At 47.7% G+C, this 25,394-nt stretch overlaps 1 protein-coding gene and 1 non-coding gene across 2 annotated transcripts; one reads left to right on the top strand and one right to left on the bottom strand.

Moving 5' to 3' along the window:
- The first annotated feature begins 317 nt into the window (after positions 1-317).
- LOC111751249 (U6 spliceosomal RNA) lies at positions 318-421 on the top strand. Its single transcript, XR_002786341.1, has one exon. It is a non-coding gene; the product is annotated as a U6 spliceosomal RNA (small nuclear RNA).
- A 3,367-nt stretch (positions 422-3,788) lies between these two features.
- On the bottom strand, positions 3,789-11,042 carry SLC35C1 (solute carrier family 35 member C1). Its single transcript, XM_003412264.4, has 2 exons — positions 9,943-11,042; positions 3,789-5,699 (listed from the first exon to the last, which is right to left on the bottom strand). The coding sequence occupies exons 1-2, from the start codon at positions 10,475-10,477 to the stop codon at positions 5,140-5,142; spliced, it is 1,095 nt and encodes a 364-aa protein (XP_003412312.1). The 5' UTR covers positions 10,478-11,042; the 3' UTR covers positions 3,789-5,139.
- Positions 11,043-25,394: the final 14,352 nt, after the last annotated feature.

Consider the following 25,394-nt stretch of genomic DNA (forward strand, 5'->3'; position numbering starts at 1 on the left):
GTGTTTGTTCTGTTGTACATAGGGTCGCTGTGAGTTGGAACCAACTTGATGTCACCTAACAACAACAACAACAACAACATGAGATCAAATTGTCAACAGAAACTCAAAAGATTAGATACGAAACTTAGGCAGCAGTTGAATTTATTATGTTAATGATGCAGGAACAATTTGGAAAAGGAGGATGAGAATGGCTGCACAAATTTCAAAAATGTAATCAGTGCCACTGAATTGTACATGTTGAAATGGTTGAATTGGTGTATGTTCTGCTGTGTGTATTCTCAACAATAGCCAAACAACAACAATGGCAACAAATTAAAGAGCTCGTTTAGGCAGTACATATACTAAAATTGGAACGATACAGAGATTAGCATGGCCCCTGTGCAAGGATGACATGCACATTCATGAAGTGGTCCAGATTTAAAGGAAAAAAAAAAGAATACAAGGACTATGGTCTGTTTGGATCTCTGATGTATGCCTGGCACATACTGGGCACTCAGTAAGTATTTACGGAAAGAAAGAATGCATTTTAATGCTTTTTGCTTTTTAGATGTTATAATATTAATATTCACAAGGAACTGACATGGCTAAAAGACAATAAATTCCTGTTCTTTAAAGCCACTCACTTGTGGTATCTATGTTATGGCAGTTGTAGGTGACTCAGACAGTTCACCTCTGATATTCTCCATTTTGGTTTTTTGTTTGTTATTTCTTTCCTTGTCCTTTACCACAATTACATTTATTTGATTGTTTCCTTGTTTTTAGTGCCTTGTCAACTGTTTGTCTCCCTAGTGCTTGGTGCAGAGTTAGCGCTTAATAAAGAGACTGATGTTTGTTGATGTCGATAATAACAATAGGTCACAGTACGCCAGGTACAATGGTAAGCATATTACATGTATTCTCAACCATCTTGTGTGGCCGGATGGGAAAGGATTATCCCCATTCCTCAGGCAGGAAAAGTGAGGTCCAGAAAGATTAGGGGACTTGCCTAAGGCTGTGTAGCTTCTAAGAAGTGGAACCTAGGTCTCCTGACTCCTGTTAAAGTGCTCTTCAAAGCAGCAGTGAACAGCAGTGCCTTCTGAAGGAGAAGGTGTGTGGCAGCATTGGACTAGATCACTGTTCTTAAAATTCTCCCTCCTTACTATTTTTTTTTTTCCTACTGGGCAGCCTGGCTTCTGCATTCCTGGGCCACTGCTTTCAGAAAAGGATAAGAGAGAAGGTGAGGTAGTCTGGGCTGTCAGAGGAGGGGGCATCATTTCTGCCTTCCTACATAGTAACATTCTTGGAGGAGGTCGAGGGCTCTTTAAATACCATAGAGATGAGCTGGGGTGGGGGTTGGGGTGCTTCGGGTAGGAGCAGGCTGGGATGCTGGAAGATTGACTGCAAGCGGTTCCCTAGGCTTCATCTGCATCAGAATTGGGGTCTGTGGCTGAGTGTGAATTCCTGCCTGTCTGCGCACACTGCCATCTGTGCACACTGTGTCTTTGTGCGTATGTCTGTGTGGGGGTGGGTGGGCGGGGTTCTGCATAATGGGCTGTCCAATTTTTCCTGAGAGTTGGGGCCCCCTGAATTTTTTTTTTTTTTAATTTATAAATTCATTTGAGATTTGAGATGAAGCTATGCATCTTTTGTCTGCACTTTTTTTTTTTTTGGTAAAAAGTTAAATTTTAGGTGTCTCTAGTTTTTTCTTAAATCTTGCCCAAGAAAGTGCAAATAACATCAAGAATGTTGCCCCATACAAAGGGTGCCCATTCTGTGCTTAAGGGACCTGGCAGTGGCATTTGAGGCCCTTCACACCACCGCCCCCTCCCTCCCTTTCTGACCTCCTCTCCACACCTACTTGCCCTGACTTCGCTTCGCTCCCCAGAGGTGCTCTGTCCCTGGATTGGCCTTGTTCTCCTGGCCAGTCTACCCTTCCTCCTATATCCTGGAGATTCCTGCTCACCTAGTAAGACTCAGTTCAAACATCCTGTCTTGTAAAGACTTGGCTGATTCTCCCCAACTTGGTGTTTCCATCTTCTGAGTCTTTAAGACAAACACGTTATATTTCCACGATTGCATCGCTTATGAGATTTTGACATGTGTTCACATGTGAGCCCCCCGGAAGCACGTTTGGGTCTTCATGTTAATACCACCTACCACAGTGTTTGGCACACAGCAGGTACTCAGAAAAGTGATAGGTTAAGGACACTGTGGTTAAGGACCCATGTTCTGAAGGCAGTGTGCCAGTCTGAATCCTAGCATCGCCCCCTCCTTCCTGTGATCTGAGCTCTCTGCGCCTCAGCGTCCTCATCTGTAAAATGGGGATTGGTGATGGCAACCATTTCACAGTTTTGTTGTGAAGATGAATGATGAATATAAAGCACTCAGCACAGTTTCTACCTTACAGCAACTCAGAAACCAAACACACTGCTCTCCAGTCTATTTCGACTCATAGCTACCCAATAGGATGGAGCAGAACTGCCCCATAGGGTTTCCAAGGCTGTAAATCTTTATGGAAGGAGACTGCTACCTCTTTCCCCTGTGGAGTGGCTCGTGGGTTCAAACAGCAGACCTTTCGTTAGCAGCCACGCTCTTAACCACTGCGCCATCAGGAATCCTTCTGTATATGGCAGCTACTGCTAATATGGAGGAAATCCTGGGTGGTGCAATGGTTAAAATGCTCGGTTGCTAACCGAAAGGCTGGAGGTTTGAGTCCACCCAGAGAGGCCTCAGAAGAAAGGCGTGGTGATCTACTTCTGAAAAATCAGCCATTAAAAACCCTAAGAACGACCCCTGATGGCTAGTGCTTTGAGGTGATCTGTCAAACTTAATCCAAAATTACCCCCTGAAGTGATATGTAAGACAAACAGTAGTTTAGCGTGTCGTTGTCAGGTGCCAGGGAGTGGACACCAACTCATAGCAACCCTACAGGACAGCGTACAACGGCCCCATAGGGTTTCCAAGGGGCAGTTGGTGGATTTTAACTGCCAACCTTTTGGATAAGCAGCTGAGCTCTTTAAACCATAGTTTAGCTTAGTTAGTGAAGAATGTTTGCCTCGAGCTTTTGTGCTCTTTTAAAGAATTATCTATATGGGATCAAATCAACAATAGCCGCTCGAAAGGTTAGATGAGAAGCTTAGAGGGCAGTGAGTTTAATGGTAATGGCGGTAGACTCATTAGGAAACGGAGGGTGAGAACGGTTGTACAACTTGAATATAATGTCACGACACTGTACATGTAGAATACATGTAGAAATTGTTGGAATGGTGTGTGTTTTGCTCTGTATATTTTCACCAAAAAATAACAAATTAGAAATAAAGAAAGAAAACCTTATGGAGCACAGTTCTACTCTGACACACATGGGGTTGCCAAAAGTTGAAATAGACTCAGTGGCGACTGGAAAATTTGAAAGTTGAGGTCTAGGCACCCACCTCCCAGGAAGGACCCTTGGCATTTGACCCTTCTGGATGGAGCCCTTCCCAGACAAAGAACAGGCTCTTTATATCTCCGGCTGCCTCTGTATCTAAGGTATGGTAGGTGCCCTGGGTGCCACTTGTCGGGGGAGCCACTGAGCAGTTACTATTGGCCATCGCCAGCTGTGAGAGACCATTCAGCAATTTAAAATTAATTGCTATTTTCCATAGACATGCCCAATACCCATACACCCTCAGCCCTGCTAGGACCTGAGCTTGTTGAGGGCAGGGGCGAGTCTTCCTGCCCTGTACACAGGCACAGCTTCTCCACAGGGCTGTTCATAAACCCCACCCTGTCGTGCCTGCCCTCCCTTCACTCACTCCACACACAGGATATCGTACCCTCTTTTTTTTTTTTAATTAAATCACAAATAATTCAGGGCACTCAGCCCCACCAACTTCATTGGAAACCATGTGAGGTGACCTGGATCGGGGGAAGGGGTAAGGGGAGAAGACCTGCTCTCCCCAGGCCTTCACTACAGGGACTAAAAACATCAGAAATCACCTCGAGGAGATGGGGGGTTCAAAATGCCAGGGCTTGAGCCTGCCAGAAGGGGGAGGGGGAGTGAAAGCCACCCCTGAGGGCTGGTGTGGTGCGGAGACAAGCAGGTTCTCTCAGACCTGAACCTCAGGGAAGAATTCAAATGCTCATTTATCATCTTTGCAGGGAGAAAGGCTCAGAATCAGGTTGCCTCACCATCCCCACCTGGACCTGGGGGTGCACAGTGCCAAGCACGCTGAGATGGAAGGCTTTGGGCCCAGACCCTTGCTCCATCAGCTCCACCTGGGGATGAAGGATTTAGGGAAGGCAGGGCTGGGAGCCCGCAGGAGGCTCCCTGGCTCCACAGGGGAGGAGTGAGGCATGTGAAACTGGTGTCTGGGTAGGGGGAAGGGTGTTAATGATGCTGCTTAACCTGTAAAAGATGTGTGGTTCAGAAGCTGGAAGTGGGGGGTGCAGGTGTTGGGGAAGGGAGCTTTTCTATGATCCATGCCATTCCCAGGTCACTTCCCAGCAGCCCCTGGGGGTACCAGGGCCAGTCACGGGGACAACTGACTTTTCACCTCCTTCCACCGGGCCTGCTAGTCTCAGGGCAGAGAAGAGGGAATACCTGCCCATTCCTTCCCTCAAGCCTAGCCCTCGCTTTGCTAGAAAGGAAGGTTGGTTTGTAGGGCCAAGGTCTTGCTGCCTGCTCAGGGCCTTGAAGTGTGAGTTTCCCAAGCCCCTTCAGTTGGCCTGTGGTGGGACTACACCCCCAGCTCCCCTGAGTGTAAGTGAGGACTTAATGGCATCACCAATACTGCCCCTGAAAGCTTGCAGCCCATCCCCAACCCGAGGGGGTGTGGAGGTAGACAGGTCCTGGGATGGGGGCAGAGGGGTGGCACCCTCTCCCCCTCCCCAGTAGCTAGTGCTCTTCCAGAGAACCAACTGGCTATTCCCATGGGGGGACCCTTTTCCCTAGGGGAGGACAAAAACCCAGAAATAGGAAAGAGGGTAGAGATATTTGGCAACTTTCTGTTATTACTTGGAAGCATCAGTTCCTTTTCAATGTCCACTTTCTGTCAGGTCTGTACGCAATATTCCCTCCCCGCCACCTGTTCTGGGCTCAAAGGGACAGGCTTCATTGCTGTCCCGGCCCAACCCTGAATGTTCTCAGGGGGTGGACCATCCCAGGGCCCTGGGAGGAACTCATACCCCTAGGGGGCTCTTCTCGCCCTCCTTGGGGCTGGGCTCCTCCTGAACCTTCTTCATCTCCCAACCCCTGACCCAGGTGTAGGCAGAGGAGCCACCCAGCACCATCATGTTGCTTGTCCACCAGAGGAAGCTCTTGGTCTCCTCATAGTAGAGGACAGCCAGCACCGTCTGGGCACAAGCCTTGGCCGTGCCCGACACGTTGTGGGTCAGGGGGCTGGTGAACTTGATCTGCAGTCCTGTCACGTAGCCAATGGCGAAGCCGAACAGGCCGCCCAGCGTCATCATACCCCAGAAGTGGGCGCTGCCCAGGTGGGCGAAGCTTCGGAGGGCCTGCAGCTCCCCCAGCAGCAGAAGCAGGGGCAGGAAGAGGACGCAGGCGTTGGCATTGTTGTAGAAGGTCAGGCGCCAGATGCTGCCGTCCACCGCCGGGAGCACTTTCTTGGTGTAGATGGCATTGAGTGAGACACAGAGGCTGGCCAGCACGCCAAAGAGGGTGCCCACCCAAGACAGGGTACCCTCTGCCCCCTCCTGGTCCACGCCAAGCCAGAAGCCACCTGCAGCGGGGGAGAAGAAGGATGATGACAGGGAGGAGGAAGGGCAGAGAATTTTGACACCAAAGTTCATGACCTGTACAATGCTGCCCTCACAGCCCTGTCCTCTCTACCCTCCTTTCCACAAATATGTCCAAAGTCTCTACTACGTGCAAAAGGCTATAACAAGGCCCCAGAAATGGCCCAGGACAAGACAAAGCTCTTCACGGAGCTTACATCCTAGCAGAGGAGAAAGGCGTTAAAGCAGTTCATTTCCCAGTTACTCATTTAATTGTGGCAGGATCTCTAAAGCAGTACAGCGTGCTATGAGAACCCCTAACGGGAGACTGTGCTGGCCTGCAGTATCTGGAAAGTACCATTTGAGCTGAGGTCTGGAGGATGAGCACTGCTTAGCAGTTAAGGTGACCTTGGGCAAGTGACTTCAGGTCTCTGAGCCTCAACTTCCTCTTCTGTAAAATGGGAACATACCACGTAATCACGACAGTGAGCAGTAAGGTGGAATTATTTGTGGTCTGAAGTTGTCTGGGACAGCCACTCTCATGCCACCTCCTTGTTAAAGAGCCTCTATGGCCTCACACTGCCTACCATCAAGTCTACGCTCCTCAGCCTGGTACCCCACTCTGGCCTTCCCACACTCTTGTCACCCTTCTCCTGAGCCCTCCTTCTGCTCGCCTTCCTTCTCACCCTGGGGTTTGATGAACCAAAACCAAACCTGTTGCCATTGAGTCGATTCCAACTCATAGTTGACCCTATAGGACAGGGTAAAGTTGCCCCACAGAGTTTCCAAGGAGTGCCTGGTGGGTTCAAACTGCTGACCTTTTGTTAGCAGCTGAATTCTTAACCACTATGCCACTAGGGTTTCCTGTCCTTGTTCATTTCCTGTACCAGAAAACCTTCCTTCCTCCAGAGCAAAGCCCACCTCCTCCAGGGGAGGCCTTTCCTGATATCCCAGCACCCAGACTTCTTCCCCTCCTCTTACTACCTGTGTTTTCCTTCAAAACCACTTGTCTGCCCTGGGCTGCCCATGGGGATAGTCTGGTCTCCTTAGGTAGACCCCACACTTCCAGAAGCAAGGGCTGAACCTTATACATGTTATATCCCCCGCCACAGCATCCAGCATCATGGGGTGTGGGAAAAGCAGGGTTGTTGGAGTCAAAGAGATTTGGGCTCCAATTGGGCCCTGCCATTCAGAAGCCGAGTGGCCTGGGACAAGTTACTTAACCTCTCTGAGTTCCAATTTCCTTCATCTATAAAGATCTGGTCGCTTTCTTAACCCCTCACTGCAACCAATCTACTCTCCACTATGGAGATCACCAGGGTGATCTTCCTAAAGTACAGATTAGCTCAGGCCCTGTCCTGGCTTAAAGCCCCTCCGTGAACCCCCATTGCCCTTGGGAAAAAGTCCAGACTCAACTGTCAGGGCTCAACTGTACCATGTGGAGTCAGCTTAACTGGGCAGCCTCATGTCTGTGAGCTCGTACTGGCCCAGCCACAAAGTACGCGTGCTCTTCCTTCTGCTGAGAACATTCTCTACTCACTCCTTTCCTTTCACCCATGCAGCACCTCCTCCAGAAAGCCTGCTTGGATTGCCCCTCCTTAATCCCCCACCTTCTGTGTCCCCATCACAGCCCCTACCACTTTAGCATAACTGTCATTTACTGGCATCCTTCATCAACACATCCTCCCTGAGTGCAGGAACCGAGTCCAGACTTGTATCCCCATAGCCTGGCACAGTGCCCAGCTTGCTCTTGGCTATAGATTAATATTTATTGAATGAATAAATGAATGAATGGAGGTTGTTATGAGTATTCTGAGTATGTCATACTGTGGTGGCTTGCGTGTTGCTATGATGCTGAAAGCTATGCCACCGGTATTTCAAATACCAGCAGGGTCACCCATGATGGATAAGTTTTAGCAGAGCTTTCAGACTAAGACAGATTAGAAAGAAAGGCCTGGCGATCAACTTCCGAAAATTAGCCAGCGAAAACCCTAGGGATCACAATAGAATATTGTTTGATATAGTGTTGGAAGATGAGCCCCCTAGGTCAGAAGGCACTCAAAATACACAGTGGCCACAACAGTGGACTCCAGCATACCAATAATCGTGAAGATGGCGCAGGACTGGGCAACATTTTGTTCTGTTGTACGTGGGGTTGCCAACTCTGGTGACAGCTAACAACAGCATGAGTATTAAAGAAGACAAGGGACCTAGTACCTTCTAGGCCCTCAACAAACAGTCTGTGCCTTTTCCTTGGCATAGCTCTGGCAGGTATCTGCCCTGTGTGGGAGGGCCACACCGCCGCCTCACCTGCTCAGCCAGAAGCACCACCTGTCCTCTGGCTGGTTACCTTTAGATCCAGAAGAGTTTGAAACCTCAAGGTTCCAGACTCCAGAGGGATTCTCAGCCAGGAGCTTTGGAAGGTACCATGTGACATGAGGTGGCAGGGAGAGAAGTCTGGGAGTACTTGCCAGCCTGCAACCCATCTTCCCCACAGGGAAGAAAGCGGGCCAGGTCCTGGGGCAGGTGAGGGGAGAACACCAGCCTCCCTGACTCCCTACCCCACCAGACCGGCAGGTCACTGCACAGTTCTCTGAAGCTATCTCACCATTGGCCCTTTTGATTACTTGTTGGACTTGGGCTCCGTTTCCCTAGTGACTACACCTTCTTGCCCCAAAATTCTCCTACCCATAGAGGTCTCCAGTCCTGACAGGCTCAGCAGGTCTGTAGTGAAGATTCCATTTCGGGGGGAGAGAGAGGAAGTGAGGCTAGGGGCTCCCGTTCCAGCTCCCCTGAGGGAAGGGGGACAGGTGTGAGGGCAATGTCAGGAGTGTCTTAGTGGCTCCTCTCCCGCTTACCTTGCCCTCCCCCGGCCAGCCTTCCCTCTTGGGCCTAGACTGAGCATCCCTAGATCCAGGGGAAACATTTTCTAGGACAGGTGGCATGGGATGGGCCTCTCTTACAACCAGTGCATTTCAGCCTGGGGTTTGGAAGCACATTGAAGAATATGTAGGCCAAACTGTGAACTTTATGGCACCCAGGAAAACCTGAACAGATTCACATAAAGGTCTCATCCTCGGATGACACAGCTACGGGGCACCCCGAGGGTATGGCATGCGGGAGGCTCTCCAACCCAGAGTGCTGCCCAACAAAACCTTCTGCCGTGACAGAAATGTTCTGTAATGCACTATCCAACATGGCAGCCACTAGTCACATGTGGCTATTGAGTGCTTGAAATGTGGCTACAGAATCTGGTTACACCAAAAAAGAATGAACGGAATTTTTTTATTTCATTTAGTTCTAATTAATTTAAGTAGCCATATGTGGCCAGTGACTACTGACTGGACAGTGCAGTTCTAAATCTTTCCTGGAAAAGAACAGAGCAGAGTGGTTAGAAACACAGGTCCAGGAGTCTGGTCGACCTGGCCAACTGGACCACTTATTAGCTGTATGGTTCTGGGTAAGTAACTTCACGTCTCTGAGCCTATGTTCTCATTTGTAAAATGGAGATGATCACAGTGATGCTACCTACCACCCAGGGGACCTCTCAGGAACAAAGGAGATGCTGTATGTGAAATGATTAGCCCAGTGTCATCATCAATGATTATTATTTCTGAGGGTCAAGCCTGGGAAGACAGCTAAGACCTCTCAAAGCACATCTCTGGGCACTGTCTCAGGCATTATCGCGAGCTGGCAAGATCAGAAGATGTATTAATTAAAAGATACATGGTCCTCTAGAAAGAGCACTGGGTGGCAGCAGGGCACTTGGGCTCTTGAGAGGCAACATAGTGGTCAAGCGTGTGAACTATGGAGCCAGACAGCTTGAGTTCAGATCCCAGTTCTGCCACTTATTGGCTGTGTGACCTTGGACAAGTTATTTAACCTCTCTGTGCCTTGGTTTTTCTTCTTTAAAATGTGGATTATAATCATACCTCTTTATGTGGACTAGTTGAGTTTGTATGGGTAAGAGTGCTTAGATCTGTGACTGGCATATTGTAAGCACTCAATCAATGTTAGTTCCTTTTGCTACCGCTGCTGCTCCTGTTATTATTCTAGCCCTGGCTGGGCCTCTAACTTGTTGGGTGACCTTAGGCAAGTCATTTGCTCTCCCTAGACCCCAGGCTCTTCTTTATATGACTGCTGCACCAAGAAAGCTGGGACAGATGAAGTCCAAAGATCTCGGAAGGGTTTTTCTGTTGTTTCAGCCCCCAATCCCAGCCCATTCCCCGTGGCCTAGCCACCACTCACCAATGATGATGCCACAGGTGAGCAGGGCATAGAAGGAGGTGGTCTGCTTGAGCAGCAGGTAGGACAGCAGCACGTTGAACACGGTGGTTAGTGAGCGGCCCACATTGTAGAAGGCCACCCCCACATACTTGAGGCAGAGGTTATTGAAGGTGATCATGCCGATGAAGACCACAGACAGCGGCAGGACACTGCGGGCCACTCTCAGGTCCAGGTGCAGAGTGGGAAAGTCCACAAAGCTGGGGCAGCAGGCGGCCAGTGTGCTGAGGCCCTTGCACAGCAGCGTGGTGACCAGGCACTGGTAGAAAGTGACGAAGATGGGGGTGTCCAGCCGCAGGGAGGGGCTGTCCAGCAGGTATTTGTTAAGGAACACCATGGAGATGGAAGTGACCCAGTACAGAGAGACCACCAGTGCGATCTGCAAAGCCCGCAGCAGAAAGGGCTTCTCCTCGCTGGCCTGGGCCTCTCCAGAGGCGTCGGAGGCCCCCATCAGTGCCATGTGCAGGATCCTGGACCGTTTCAGAGGCGCCCTGTTCATGGTGGCAGAACAGCTGGGTCACCTCACTGCCCGAACCCTGACTCCCTGGTGCACGGGGCTGTGAGGTCGTTTCTGCTTTCTGCAGCCCTCAACTGTCACATGGGTGTGGCTTCGAGGCCTCCCCACAGCCCTTCTGTTTTGGGGTGAGCCCAGCTGCGCTGCTCTACAACCTGCTTCTACCCTGCGGGCGCTCATGAGACAAGGCACGAGTAAGGAGTCGGGACAGGCTAAGATGATGGAGCAGGGCAGAGATGGCCGTAAGGGGAGAAGGGAGAGGATAGAATAGAAGGAGAAGGTGAGGGGAGAAGGAGCCGGGGGACTAATGGAGGGCGAAGATGCGAGAAAAGGGCGGAGGGACACTGTGGGGAAAGGATGCAGAAAAGGGTTTACGAGGGTGAGGGAAAAGTGAAGGGAGCAGAATGCAGGGAGGGCCTACGGGACGGTGGAAAGAGGGGTGCAGGGGGTGTCAGAGATGACCAGGGCGGGGGCCCGAAGAATGCGGAACAGGCCCGCGCAGTCCACCCGCGCCAGCTCAATCCTGGAGCCTCCGGAGGCCGCCTCCCCCGGCGAGGCGGGCCTAGGACACATTTCCTGACACGCCCCCGACCCCTTAAAGGGCCCGCACGCTCCGCGTCACTCTTAAAGCCACAGCCCGGGAAAAATGGAATTGGGGCGGGAGGCGCGCGTTGGCCCCCCAGCCAGCTGCCGGGCTCTGGCACGCCCCCCTCCTGCCCATGGTGGGGGAATCTCAGCAGTCGCGGAAGGCATCTCTGGGTGCTTGAGCTGCGCCCCCTTTCCTGGATATCTCTAGCCCCCCGTCCCGCCCACCCTCAGGTCGGTCTTCTCCAGAAGCCACCTGCTCCCCACTGGGCTAAGGGGCAGGACCATCCCGGCCGGGCCGCGCCCCCAGAGACTGGGCACCTCCTCCGGGCCCCTCCGCTTCCAGAGGCCCCATATCAGACCCACGTCTCTTCACCAAGCCCCGCTCAGTCTTCCAGAACCTTGTTGCAGTCCCTTCCTTCCCCACATTTTCACCGCCCCCTGTTCGTCTCCCCAGCCCGAGATCCCGGTCAGGGTGCCCAGAGACCGGAAGCCGCTCCGTCCATTCCAGACCTCAACTTGTCCACCCTGATCCCTATTCGAGACCCTTCCAGAGGCCGGGATCTGAGCTCCCTGAGCCTCAATGCAGCGCCCCTCCCCGTCACTCCCCGCCCCCCTCATTTCAGTGCCCCCGGCCCCCTGCCGAGCCCTGCAGCAAGCCCTGGCAACAGGGCCCGCGCTCCCGGGCTGCGAAGGCGACCCTGCGCTCACCTCTTGCTCTGCGCTGGCTGCGCGCCTGCACCACCCTGCGCCGCACCTGCAGCCACCGTTTCTACTAGCCTCGCCCTGGGAGACTTCCTGCTTCCCGCTCTAGCACGGGCAAAGAGCTAGCCTTCGCACCTGCCCGCTCCCACTTGGGGCCCTGAGGTGGTGGCGGGGCGACCCATGCACCAGCCTGGCCTCAGCCCCGGGTTATCCCGCAGGCCTTGGGGCCAGGCACCCTCCTCTTTCCAAGGCCACCCCGGCCCCATCCCAACACTCCTGCCCGCCAGGGACCCCCTGCTCCAGTTACCGCAGCTTGCATATCCTGGGGCCCGGCTGCACCCCTGGCCAGCCCGCATTCGGACTGCGCTTCCTGAAGTGAATGCGGGGAAGGGCCCGGATACTTCCCGCCTGCAGGGAGTGAAGGGTCCTCCGCCCCCTCCCAGGGACCGAGCCTGGGGAAGTCGATCAACCGGATCCATCACTCACCAGGAGTCCGGGAGGGCTATCTCCTGCTGCCTGTCTAGCTCCGACAGCTTCTTCTCCTGGGGCCTGAGTTCTAGTCACCGTGAAACCCCGGGGCTGGACTATAAATACTAGCGGGGCTCAACCTCATTGCTCAAAATTGGTTGGTATGGTGGAGATAGGTGTCCTCGGGCGGCGTAAAAGGTTAAGCGGGCAGATTAACGGTTTGAACCCCCCTAGAGGGACCTCGAGAGACAGGAAACTTAACAGCCTTGAAAACCCTGTGGAGCAGTTCTACTCCGCACACATGAAGTCGCCATGAGCTGGAATACACTGGATGGCAACTAACAACGACGTGGTTGAGGGTAATAGCCAGTTTTTAATATTTCAAAAACCAATTAATTAATACCATTCAGTATACTGGTGGGAGACCCTGGGTAGCTCAGATAGTCCACCCAGAGGTGCCTCGGAAGAAAGGCCTGGCGATCTACTGCCAAAAAAATCAGCCACTGAAAATCCTATGCAGCACAGTTCTACTCTGAAACACCTGCGGTCGCAGTCACCACAAGTGCGAATTGACTGGATGGCAACTAGTTTGGCTTTTTTGGGGGGGCTGGGGTTAGTATAGTGGTGAGATGTTATGACCTCTGTGACTTGTTTTAAAATACTCAATGAGAGAGAGAGAGAGAAACAAGATAGGCAGATAAGATGAAATAAGATAGGCAAAATGTTGCTAATTGTTGAAGCTGGGTGATAGGTACCTGGGAGTTCATTATGCTTGTCTCCTTACTTTTGTGTACATTTGAAAATTTCCATAATAGGAAGGTTAAACCTATGCAGTGCGTTTAAATTCTCACCTGCTAACTGCACAATCCTAGACCTGGCTCCATTTAACACAGCTCTTGCTGGGCTATAGGGAAATGGCAAATGGAATTCTCCAGAACGAACTCTGTGCCAGATTCTATCCTCTTCCACCTGGCTCTGGGATGCCCAACTCTTCCATTATCCACCCCACCCCGCCCCCCACTTCCTTCTTCCTTGTTATGGGCTGCTAAAGTTAAAATATTCCTTTGGGGAAAGCAGAGACTTACAGGGGCTGAGCTGGTCCCCTGATCCTGGAGTGTCCTTCCAGGGCCAGACTTTGAAAGGTGTGAGTTTCATTTCATAAAGAGCACTGTCTGGCTGCCCAAGTCTCTTCTCTCTTAGGCCTGAGATTTCTGTCTCTATTGTCACAAGTGATTTAATGACAAATAGGGCTGACTTGTCTCTGAGAAGTCCCTGGTTACGGAAAGTAACAGGAATCGACTTATTTGATGAATGTGCTGCCGCCTTGAGCCCCAAAGGGGAGGGATATGTACCGTATATAGGACAGATGCTAGGTGTGGTGGTGGGGGGGGGACAGTCTGGGCTCTCCATTGACCTATCTCCAGTCTCTGTTTCTACACTGAACCTGCAATTCCACCATTAGAGGCCCTCCCTTGGATTAAGGCTGTAACAGGCCAGTACAGCAAGTTTCCCAGTTTCTAATCCTTTTGTGGCATCTGGGTTGGAGAAAGATTCATTAACAACCTGCTCTATGCAGATGATATAACTTTGCCTGCTGAAAGTGAAGAGGAATTGAAGTACTTACTGATGAAGATTAAAGGCTACAGCCTTAAGTATGGATTACACCTCAACATAAAGAAGACAAAAACCGTCACAACTGAATCAATAAGCAACATCATGATAAACAGAGAAAAGATTGAAGTTGTCAAAGATTTCATTTTACTTGAATCCACAATCGACACTCGTGGAAGCAGCAGTTAAAAATCAAAAGACACATTGCATTGGGTAAATCTGTCAAAGACCTCTTTAAGGAAATTTCTAGAAACACACTACCTACCTAAACTAACACAAATAGAAGTAAAACAACTAAATAAATCTTAAACAAAACAAGAGATTGAAAAGGTAATAAAAAAACACCCAACAAAAAAAAAGCTCTGGCCCTGACGATTTCACTGGAGAATTCTACCAAACTTTCAGAGAAGAGTTAACACCACTACTACGAAAGGTATTTTGGAGCATAGAAAAGGACGGAATACTCCCAAACTCATTCTATGAAGCCAGCATAACCCTGATACCAAAACCAGGTAAAGGCACCACAAAAAAAGAAAATTACAGACCCATATCCCTCATGCTTTTTTTTTTTTTTTTTTTATCCCTCATGCTTAGATGCAAATATCCTCAACAAAATTCTAGCCCATAGAATTCAACAACATATCAAAAAAATAATTCACCAGGACCAGGTGGGATTCACACCAGGTATGCAGGGATGGTTCAACATTAGAAAAACAATCAATGTAATCCATCACACGAATAAAACAAAAGAGAAGAACCACATGCATGATCTTATCAATTGATGCAGAAAAGGCATTTGACAAAGTCCAGCAACTATTCATGATAAAAACTCTCAGCAAAGCAGGAATAGAAAGGAAATTCCTCAACATAATAAAGGGCATTTATACAAAGCCAACAGCCAACGTCATCCTAAATGGAGAGAGTCTGAAAGCATTCCCCTTGAGAACGGGAACCAGACAAGGATGCCCTTTATCACCACTCTTATTCAACATTGTGCTGGAGGTCCTAGCCAGAGCAATTAGGCTAGACAAAGAAAGGGCATTCACATTGGTAAGGAAGAAGTAGAAGTATCCCTATTTGCAGATGATATGATCTTATACACAGAAGACTCCAAAGAATCCACAAGAAAACTACTGGAAATAATAGATGAGTTCAGCAAAGTATCAGGATTCAAGATAAACGTGCAAAAAATCAGTTAGGTTCCTCTACACCAACAAAGAGAACTTTGAAGAGGAAATCACCAAATCAATACCATTTACAATAGCCCCCAAGAAGGTGAAATACTTAGGAATAAATCTAACCAGAGACGTAAAAGAGCTATACAAAGAAAACTACAAGACTGCAAGAAACTAAAAGAGACCTACATAAGTGTGAAAACATACCTTGCTCACGGATAGGAAGACTCAATATTGTGAAGATGTCAATTCTACCCAAAGCGACCTACAGATACGATGCAATCCTCATCTAAATTCCAACAACATTTAAAGACAAAATTTTATTGCGCTTTAAGTGAAAGTTTACAAAGCGAGTCAGTCTCTCATACAAAAACTTATATACACCTTGCTATATATACTCCTAGTTACTCTCCCCATAATGAGAAAGCACACTCCTTCCCTCCACTCTCTATCTTCATGTCCTTTCGGCCAACTTCTGATCCCCTCTGCCCTCTCGTCTCCTCTCTAGACAGGAGCTGCCCACATAGTCTCATGTGTCTACTTGGTCCAAGAAGCTCACTCTTCACCAGTATCATTTTCTATCCCATAGCCCAGTCCAATCCCTGTCTGAAGAGTTGGCTTTGGGAGTGGTTCCTGTCTTGGGCTAACAGAAGGTCTGGGGACCATGACCTCTGGGGTTCTTCTAGTCTCAGTCAGACCATTAAGTCTGATCTTTTTACGAGAATTTGAGGTCTGCATCCCACTGCTCTCCTGCCCCCTCAGGGGTTCTCTGTTGTGTTCCCTGTCAGGGCAGTCATTGGTTGTAGCCGGGCACCATCTAGTTCTTCTGGTCTCAGGCTGATATAGTGTCTGGTTTTTATGTGGGCCTTTCTGTCTCTTGAGCTCATCATTACTTTGTCTTTGGTATTCTTCATTCTTCTTTGCTGCAGGTGGGTTGAGACCAATTGATGCATCTTAGATGGTTGCTTGCTAGTGTTTAAGACCTCAGACACCACTCTCCAAAGCGGGATGCAGAATGTTTTCTTAGTAGATTTTATTATGCCAATTGACTTAGATGTCCCCCAAAACCATGGTCCCCAAACCCCTGCCCCTGCTACGCTGGCCTGTGAAGCGTTCAGTTTATTCAGGAAACATCTTTGCTTTTGGTTTAGTCCAGTAGTGCTGACCTCTCCTGTATTGTGTGTTGTCTTTCCCTTCACCTAAAATAGTTCTTGTGTACTATCTAATTAGTGAAAACCCCTCTCTCTCCCTCCCTCCCCGCTCTCATAACCATCAAAGAATATTTTCTTCTCTTTTTAAACTATTTCTCAAGTTCTTATAGTAGTGGTCTCATACAATATCTGTCCTTTTGCAAGTGACTAATTTCATGCAGCATAATGTCTTCCAGATTCCTCTGTTATGAAATGTTTCACGATTCATCATTGTTCCACTGTGTGAATACACCATAATTTACTTATGCATTCATCTGTTGATGGGCACCTTGGTTGCTTCCATCATTTTACTATTGTAAACAATGCTGCAGTGAACATGGGTGTGCATATATCTGTTCACGTAAAGGCTCTTATTTCTCTAGGATATATTCCAAGGAGTGGGATTGCTGGATACTGTGGTAGTTCTATTTCTAGCTTTTTAAGGAAGTGCCAAATCGATTTCCAAAGTGGCTATACAATTTTACACTCCCACCAGCAGTGTATAAGTGTTCCAGTCTCTCCACCATTTATTATTTTGTGTTTTTTGGATTAATGCCAGCCTTGTTGGAGTGATTTGCATTTCTCTAATGGCTAATGATCATGTGCATTTCCTCATGTATCTGTTAGCTACCTGAATGTCTTTTTTAGTGAAGTGGTTGTTCATATCCTTTGCCCATTTTTTAATTGGGTTATATGTCTTTTTTGTAGTTAAGTTTTTGCAGTATCATGTAGATTTTAGAGCTCAGATGGTGATCAGAAATGTCATAGCTAAAAACTTTTTCCCAGTCTGTAGGTAATCTTTTTATTCTTTTGGTGAAGTCTTTAGATGAGCATAGGTGTTTGATTTTTAGGAGTTCCCAGCTATCTTGTTTCTCTTCTGCGTTGTTAGTAATGTTTTGTATACTGTTTATGCCATTTATTAGGGCTCCTAGCGTTGTCCCTATTTTTTCTTCCATGATCTTCACCACTTTAGATTTTATATTTAGGTCTTTGATCCATTTTGAGTTAGTTTTTGTGCATAGTGTGAGGTATGGGTCTTCTTTCATTTTTTTGCAGATGGATATCCAGTTATGCCAGCACGATTTGTTAAACAGACTCCAATGACATTTTTTAATGAGATAGAGAAACAAATCACCAACTTCATATGGAAAGGCAAGGGTCCCTGGGTAAGTAAAGCATTACTGAAGAAGAACAAAGTGGGAGGCTTCACTCTACTTGATTTTAGAACCTGTTATACCACCATGTCAAAACACCCTGGTGCTGGTACAACAACAGATACATAGACCAATGGAACAGAGTTGAGACTCTAGATGTAAATTCATCCACCTACAAGTAGCTGATATTTGACAAAGACTCAAAGTTCGTTAAATGGGGAAAAGACCATCTCTTTAACAAATCTTTAACAGATGAATGGGTAAACAAATTACGGTATCTTCACACAGTGGAATACTATGCAATAATAAAGAACAATGATGAATCCATGAAACATCTCATAACATGGATGAATCTGGGAGTCATTATGCTAGGTCAAATTAGTCAGTTGCAAAAGGACAGATATTGTACGAGAGAGCTATGCTATTTATGAACTCCAGAAAAGGTTTAAGCACAGAAGAAAACATTCTTTGATGGTTATGAGAGTGGGGAGGGAGGGAGGGGGTGTTCCTTAACTAGGTGGTAGAGGAGAATTATCTTGGGTGAAGGGAAGGACAACACCCATTACAGGGGAAGCCAGCACAACTGGACCAAACCAAAAGCTAAGAAGTTTCCTGAATACAACCAAACACTTCAAGGGATAGAGTTGCAGGGGCGGGGGTCTGGGGACCATGGTTTCAGGGGACATCTAGGTCTATTGGCATAACAAAGTTTTTTTTTAACTTTTTTTTTACTGTGCTTTAAATGAAAGTTTATAATTCAAGTCAGTCTCTCATACAAAAACTTACACGTACCCTGTTATGTGACCCTAGTTGCTCTCCTTATAATGTGACAGCACACTCCTCCTCACCACCCTGTCAGGGCAGTCTGGCATAACAAAGTTTATTAAGAAAATGTTCTGCATCTCACTTTGGTGGGAGGCGTTTGGGGTCTTAAAATCTAGCAAGTGGCCATCTAAGATGCATCAATAGGTCCCAATCCACTTAGAGCAAAGGAGAATGAAGACCACCAAAGACACAAGGAAAATACTAGTCCAAGAGACAAAAAGGGTCACATAAACCAGGAACTCCATCAGCCTGAGGCCAGAAGAATTAGATGGTGCCTGACTACCACCAATGACCTCCCTGACAGGGAACACAACAGAGAGCACCTGACAGAATGGGAGAAAAGTGGGGTGCAGAACTCAAATTCTAGTAAAAAGACTAGACTTCATGGTCTGACTGAGACTGGAGGAACCCCAGAAGACTTAGTCCCCGGATTCTCTGTTAACCCAGAACTGAAAACATTCCTGAAGCCAACTCTTCAGACAAAGATTAGACTGGACTATAAGACATAAAATAAAACTTGTGTGGAGTGTGCTTCTTAGTTCAAGAAGATACATGAGACTAAATGGGCGGTTCTTGTCTGGAGGCAAGATGAGAAGGCAGAAGGGGGCAGGAGCTCATTGAATGGGCATGAGAAATCCAGGATGGAAAGGAGGAGTGTAATGTCACATTACAGGGAGAGCAGCTAGGGTCACATAACAAAGTGTGTATAAATTTTTGTATGAGAAATTACCTTGAGCTGTAAACTTTCACTTAAAGCACACACACACACACACACACACAAAAAAAAAGACCTCTTTAAAGTGTTGAAAAGCAAAGATGTCACCTTAAAGACTAAGGTGGGCCTGACCCAAGGCATGGTGTTTTCAGTTGCCTCATATGCATATGAAAACCGAATAATGAATAAGGAAGACTGAAGAAGAATTGATGTCTTTGAATTATGGTGTTGGTGAAGAATATTGAACATACCGCGGCCTGCCAAGAGAATGAACAAACCTGTCTTGGAAAAAGTACAGCCAGAATGCTCCTTAGAGGCAAGGATGGCGAGACTTTGCCTTACATACTTTGGACATGTTATCAGGAGGGATCAGTCCTTGGAGGAGCACACCATGCTTCATGAAGTAGAGGGTCAGCAAAAAAGAGGAAGACCCTCAATGAGATGGATTGACACAGTGGTTGCAACAAGGGCTCAAGCATAACAACTATTACGAGGATGGCACAGGACTGGGCAGTGTTTCGTTTTCTTTTACGTAGAGTTTCTATCAGTTGAAACTGATTCAATGGCACCTAACAACAGCAACAAAGGAAAAGGGGACGTGGAGATGTTTCTTAGGAGTCTAAGTAGTTGAGGTTTTTTGCACAAACTATCTGCTTTCGAATTTTCCTTAAAATCCATTGCTGTGAAGTCGATTCCGACTCCTAGCAACCCTATAGGACAGAGTAGAAGTGCCCCATAGGGTTTCTAAGGAGTGCCTGGTGGATTCAAACTGCTTAACCACTACACCACCAGGGTTTCTACTGACTGGAAGAGATCCATATTTATGCCTATTCCCAAGAAAGGTGATCCAACTGAATGTAGAAATTATTGAAGAATGTCATTAACATCACACGCAAGAAAAATTTTGCTAAAGATCATTCAAAAATGGCTGCAGCAGTATATAGACAGGGAACTGCCAGGAATTCAAGCTGGATTCAGAAGAGGATGCAGAACTAGGAATATCGTAGCTGATGTCATAGGTTCCTGGCCGAAACCAGGGAATACCAGAAAGATGTTAATTTGTGCTTTATTGACTATACAAAGACTTTCCACTGTGTGGATCATAACAAATTATGGATAACATTGTGAGGAATAGGAATTCCAGAATGTTTAATTGTGCTCATGAGGAGCCTGTACATAGACCAAGAGGCAATCTTTCAAACAGAACAAGGGGATACTGCGTGCCTTAAAGTTGGGAAAGGTATGCATAAGGGTTGAATCCTTTCACCGTACTTTTCAATCCTTATGCTGGGCAAATAATATGAGAAGCTGGACTATATGAAGAAGAACAGGGCATCAGGATTGGAGGAAGACTCATTAACAACCTGCGTTATGCAGATGACACAATCTTGCTTGCTGAAAGTGAAGAGGACTTGAAGTACTTACTAATGAAGATCAAAGACCACAGCCTTCAGTATGGATTGGACCTCAACATAAAGAAAGCAAAAATCCTCACAACTGGACCAATGAGCAACATCATAAGAAACGGAGAAAGGATTGAAGTTGTCAAGGATTTTATTTTGCCTGTATCCACAATCAACAGCCATGGAAGCAGCAGTCAAGAAATCAAAGATGCGTTGCATTGAGCAAATCTGCTGCAAAAGAGTTCTTTAAAGGGTTGAAAAGCAAAGAGGTCACCTTGAACATTAAAGTGTGCCTGACCCAAGCCATGGTGTCTTCAATCGCCTCATATGCATGCGAAAGCTGGACAATGAAAAAGGAAGACCGAAGAAGAATTGACGCCTTTGAATTATGGTGCTGGCAAAGAATATTGAATATTCCATGGCCTGCCAAAAGAAGGAACAAATCCGTCTTGGAAAAAGTACAACCAGAATGCTCCTTGGAAGCAAGGATGGCATGACTATGTCTCACATACCTTGGAAATGTTATCAGGAAGGATCAATCCCTGGAGAAGGACATCATGCTTGGTAAAGTAGAGGGTGAGCAAGAAAAAGACCCTCAAAGAGATGGATTGACACAGTGGCTGCAACAACGGGCTCTTGCATAACAATGATTGTGAGGATGTTGCAGGATTGGACAGTGTTTCATTCCGTTGTACACAGGGTCGCTATGAGTGGGAACTGACTCGACAGTACCTAACAACAACAACATGCCTCTGGTTATAACACCATTTGGGAATGAGTTGTCCTTGTTATGTTAATGAAGCAGGATTAGGGTGTATCTTGAGTCAATCTCTTTTGAGATATAAACAGAGACTAAATAAGCCAGTAGAGATGGGGAAAAATAGTTGCCAAGACACATGGAGATCTCTAAGGAAGCAGAAGCTGGAGACAAGAACCTTCCTCCACAGCCGACAGAAAGAAGGCATTCTCCTAGAGCCAGAGCTCTGAATTTGGACTTCTAGCCTCCTAAAGTATGAGAAAATAAATTTCTGTCTGTTAAAGCCATTGACTTGCGGTGTTTCTGTTACAGACGCACTAGATAGCCACTGTCATTGTGGTATGATGGATTGCTTTTGTATGGCCTTTCTTGCCATGGTCTTGTAACTTCCGCCAAATGATTGGGTGGGACTATGCAAATACAGTGTTTGTGGCCCACAAGGGGATTGAACAACTTGCTAATAATGCAAATAAGGTGCATGGCACTCTTGTGGGGGTGGGACCATGCAAATAAGGTGTATGGAACCCTAATGAGGGGATTGGTCAGTTTTGCTATCTGCTAGGCTTAAAATGAGCCATCCCAGAGGTGGACGTGGGAAACCTCAGGACCATCAAGAAAGATCTGGGAGTACAGTGCATCCTTTGGACCGGGGGTCCCTGCCCTGGGAGCCTCCTAGAACCAGAAGACAAAGAGAGAGTGTTGTAACACTGGAGACAGTGCAAGACAGCAAGAAGGGGCAGCAGAGAAATGGCAGCAGCTGAGGCAGCAGAACCAGGAGACTGGCAGGAGACTACAGGGTGGGTGTGCTGACCCCTGGAGTGAGAGAGCTGAGTGCCTTCAGATAGGAGGCTTGCTGGTGGAGTGGAGTGCCTCTGGGTACTTACTGGTGGAGCTAAAGAGCAGAGCAGAGGCTGGGCCGAGGCGCTGAGAGATAGAGGGAGGCCTGCCTGTTGGCATGGCTGAGAAGAGGCTGCCCAGATCAAAGAATTGTATCCTGAGTCATCGGTCATCCTGAATTGTAACGTGCTGCTTCCCAAATAAACCCCATAATCATGAGTATTGTCTGTGACTTCTGTGTGGTCATTGCAATGAATTATCAAACCCAGCAGAGGAGTAGAGAACGCCATGGTGTCAGGACTGGTAAAAAGGTTGCACGGGAGGCAAGTCTGACCTCTGCCTCATAGGAATTAACCTTGGGCTGTTGATGCTAATAATGGTTCTCCTTCCCCCTCATAACGTTAGAGGAGGTCAGACAACACTCCCACACCATTCTTGCAGTCGCCTATACTCCCTTCTCCTCACAAGCAGATTCCCTAGGCAAAATGAGAAGGCACGACGTTGTTAGGCTGAGCTCTGTCTCTCTCTCACTTTCTTTCTTAGTTTTTCCTTCCTCCCTCTCCTTCCCTCTCTCCCTCCCACCCTCCTTCCATTCCTCCTCCCCCTCTCACCCTCCCTTTCTTTCTTCCTAATTTATGCTGTCATCATCCAGGACCTAGCACAATGCCTGGCAGAGTAGGTGCTCAGTACCTATTAGCGGAATGTATGGAAGTGGGACCCTGGGGCGTTGTTAGTTGCCATGGGGTAGATTCCGACTCATGGCAACCCCATGTGTGCAAAGCAGAACTGCCCCATAGCATTTTGAAAGGCTGTGACCTTTCAGAATCAGATCACCAGGCCTGTCTTCCAAGGCACCTCTGGGTGGGTTTGAACCACCAATTTTTTGGCTAGTAGTCAAGTGCTTAATCATTTGCGCCACCCAGGGACTCCTAGGACCTTGGGTAGCAACTGCCTGAAAATCGGGGCTGATTCAAAGCCTTTAGTGGCCTTAGGCCCTGAGAAGTTCATGAGGTCCCTCATTATCCCATATGTTATCCAAAATAAAAATTAATACTGAATAAATATAAACAGCAAAAAAATTCTGATTTTACTTATGACTGGAATGCCCTTGTGAAAATAAATTCTTTCTTGAAAAAAAATTGTGCCTTTTTCTGCTGAGTTCTGTGGCAAAAGAAACAAGAAAACCCAAACCCGTTGCCAGCGAGTCAATTCTGACTCATAGCAACCGTATAGGACAAAATAGAACTGCCCCGTAGGGTTTCCAAGGAGCAGCTGGTAGATTTGAACCACCGACCTTTTGGTTACCAGCCAAGCTCTTAAGTACTGTGCCACCAGGGCAGTGGCCAAAAAAACCCAAACCAAACCCACTGCCATTGAGTCAATTCCGACTCATAGCGACCCTATAGGACAGAGTAGAGCTGCCCCGTAGAGTTTCCAAGGAGCTATTGGTGGATTCGAACTGTTGACCTCTTGGTTAACAGCCAATAGCACTCAGCCACTACGCCACCAGGGTTTCCAGGGCAGTGGCAGACACTACTAATTTCCTACCCCCAAAAGCCAAAACCAAACCTGTTGCCATCGAGTTGGTTCCAACTCATAGCGACCTAAAGGACGGCGCAGAGCTGCCCCATAGAGTTTCCAACTCATGGCGACCCCATGCGTGTCAGAGTAGGACTGCGCTCCATAGGGTTTTCAATGGATGGCTTTGGGAAGTAGATCACCAGGCCTTTCTTTCAAGGCACCACTGGGTAGACTCAAACCTCGAACTTTCAGTTAGCAGCTGAGCACGTTAATTGCTTGCACCATCCAGGTACTCCTAGAGATAATAATAGCTAATAGTTATTGGAGGAGTCTGCGGGTGGCACAAATGGCTAATTGCTCTACTACTAGCCGAAAGGTTGGCTGTTCAAACACACCCAGAGGCACCTTGGGAGACAGGCCTGGTGATCTGCTTCCAAAAGGTCACAGCCCTGAAAACCCTATGGAACACAGTTCTACTGTGACAGACATCAGGTTGCCACGAGCCGGAATTGACTCGATGGCAACTAACAACAAGAACAATAGTAATTGGTCTCTTACTGTTTGTCATATCATGGCTTAAACGCCCTGTGTGGATTAATTTCTCTAATCCTCATGATAGCTCTGTGAGATGGGCATGCTTGTTATCCCATTTTACGGAAGAGCAAACTGAGGCCCAGACAGGTGAAGTAACTTGCCTGAGATCACACTGGCTAGTAAGTGGCGCAGCTGGATAGAACCCTGGCAGACTGGCTAACACACTTAACCACTAATGCTATACTGCCTCTCCTTGTGAGTATAACACTTTACAGTTTACAGTGCATTTTGTATACATTTAAAAAAAAAAGCTCTCAGAATATCAGAAATTCAAAGTACCTTAGAGATTACCTACTCCAAACTCCTCACGCTACAGAGAAGGGAGCAAATCCAGAGACAGAGTATGAGTTGCCCAGGATCACACAGTTTATGAAAGAGTAAGGCAGAACAGAAACTCAGCTCTCTCCTAACTGCTTACAGTTCCACCAGACTCCAAGCTCCTTCCCTGGACTGTGAGCCCCGGGAGCCATCAGTTTCCTCTTCCTTATAATGGGATAGTAAGAGTGCCCATCTCCTAGAGCTAACATGAGAATTAGAGAAATTAATCCAGGTAGGGAGTCATATATTGTTGTAGTTAGTTGCCACAGGCATGATTGGGCCTTTGGTGCCTAGCACACAATAGGTGATCAGGAAATGTGTGTTGAATGAATGTCAGTCTGGTGCCGTGTTATTTTTAGACCCACTATCTCATTTCAGTACATCTCTGGTATCTCTCATGGCACGTATCATGATGCTTGGTGTTCTGGGTTGAATAGTGAAATGAGGGGAGAGTGTTCTGGAAGCTGCCTTAGCACTTAACTCTAAAAATGGGAGGATGAACAGCCATAGAGGGATCCTCTGTGCCTTCCTTTTGGTGTCCCTCAGCCAGTGGGTCTGTCCCCCTGGAGAGGCAGTGAGGTATGGAGGACAGTCCCCAGATTCAAGTTCCTGGCCTGGTGAATAGAACACTCTATTTCCTTTTGGGGAGTGCCCTCCGCTGACCACTGCAGTCTTTGGAAGCCATTAATCTAGGTGCCTATTCTTCTCTAGCCAAGGAGGTTGGCACCTGGCCCAGGCCAGGCCGATAGCCAATTGCTTTCTTATTTTGTGTCTGAATTGAATCTAGAACAAAAGCAAGAAGAAGCTAAGAATGGATTCTTAGCTGATTCACAGTATCCGCAAAGCCCTCAAGGGCCATTCACCGTTTCCTGTCATTGAGACCCCCCCAGTGCTACTGTCCTTGACCAGCCTTGGTCTTCAGCTTTTTCCTCAGTTCTGTGAGCGCCTCTGGATTCTTCCAGCAACTTCATTTTTGCATAAGTTGGCCGGAATCTGCATCTCTTGCTTGCCATCAGAAAACTCTGGATAGTACTGTGGGTGTTT

Source organism: Loxodonta africana, chromosome 7 (assembly GCF_030014295.1).
Source record: "Loxodonta africana isolate mLoxAfr1 chromosome 7, mLoxAfr1.hap2, whole genome shotgun sequence".
In the NCBI taxonomy this organism is placed as follows: domain Eukaryota; kingdom Metazoa; phylum Chordata; class Mammalia; order Proboscidea; family Elephantidae; genus Loxodonta; species Loxodonta africana.

What these genes read in the sequence shown, in the direction of transcription:
- SLC35C1 (XM_003412264.4), bottom strand. Translation starts at nt 10,477, where the DNA reads ATGAACAGGGCGCCTCTGAAACGGTCCAGGATCCTGCACATGGCACTG. An exon ending in CACCTGTGGCATCATCATTG is followed by an intron (nt 5,700 to 9,942) that starts GTGAGTGGTGGC and finishes CCCCCGCTGCAG; the next exon opens with GTGGCTTCTGGCTTGGCGTG.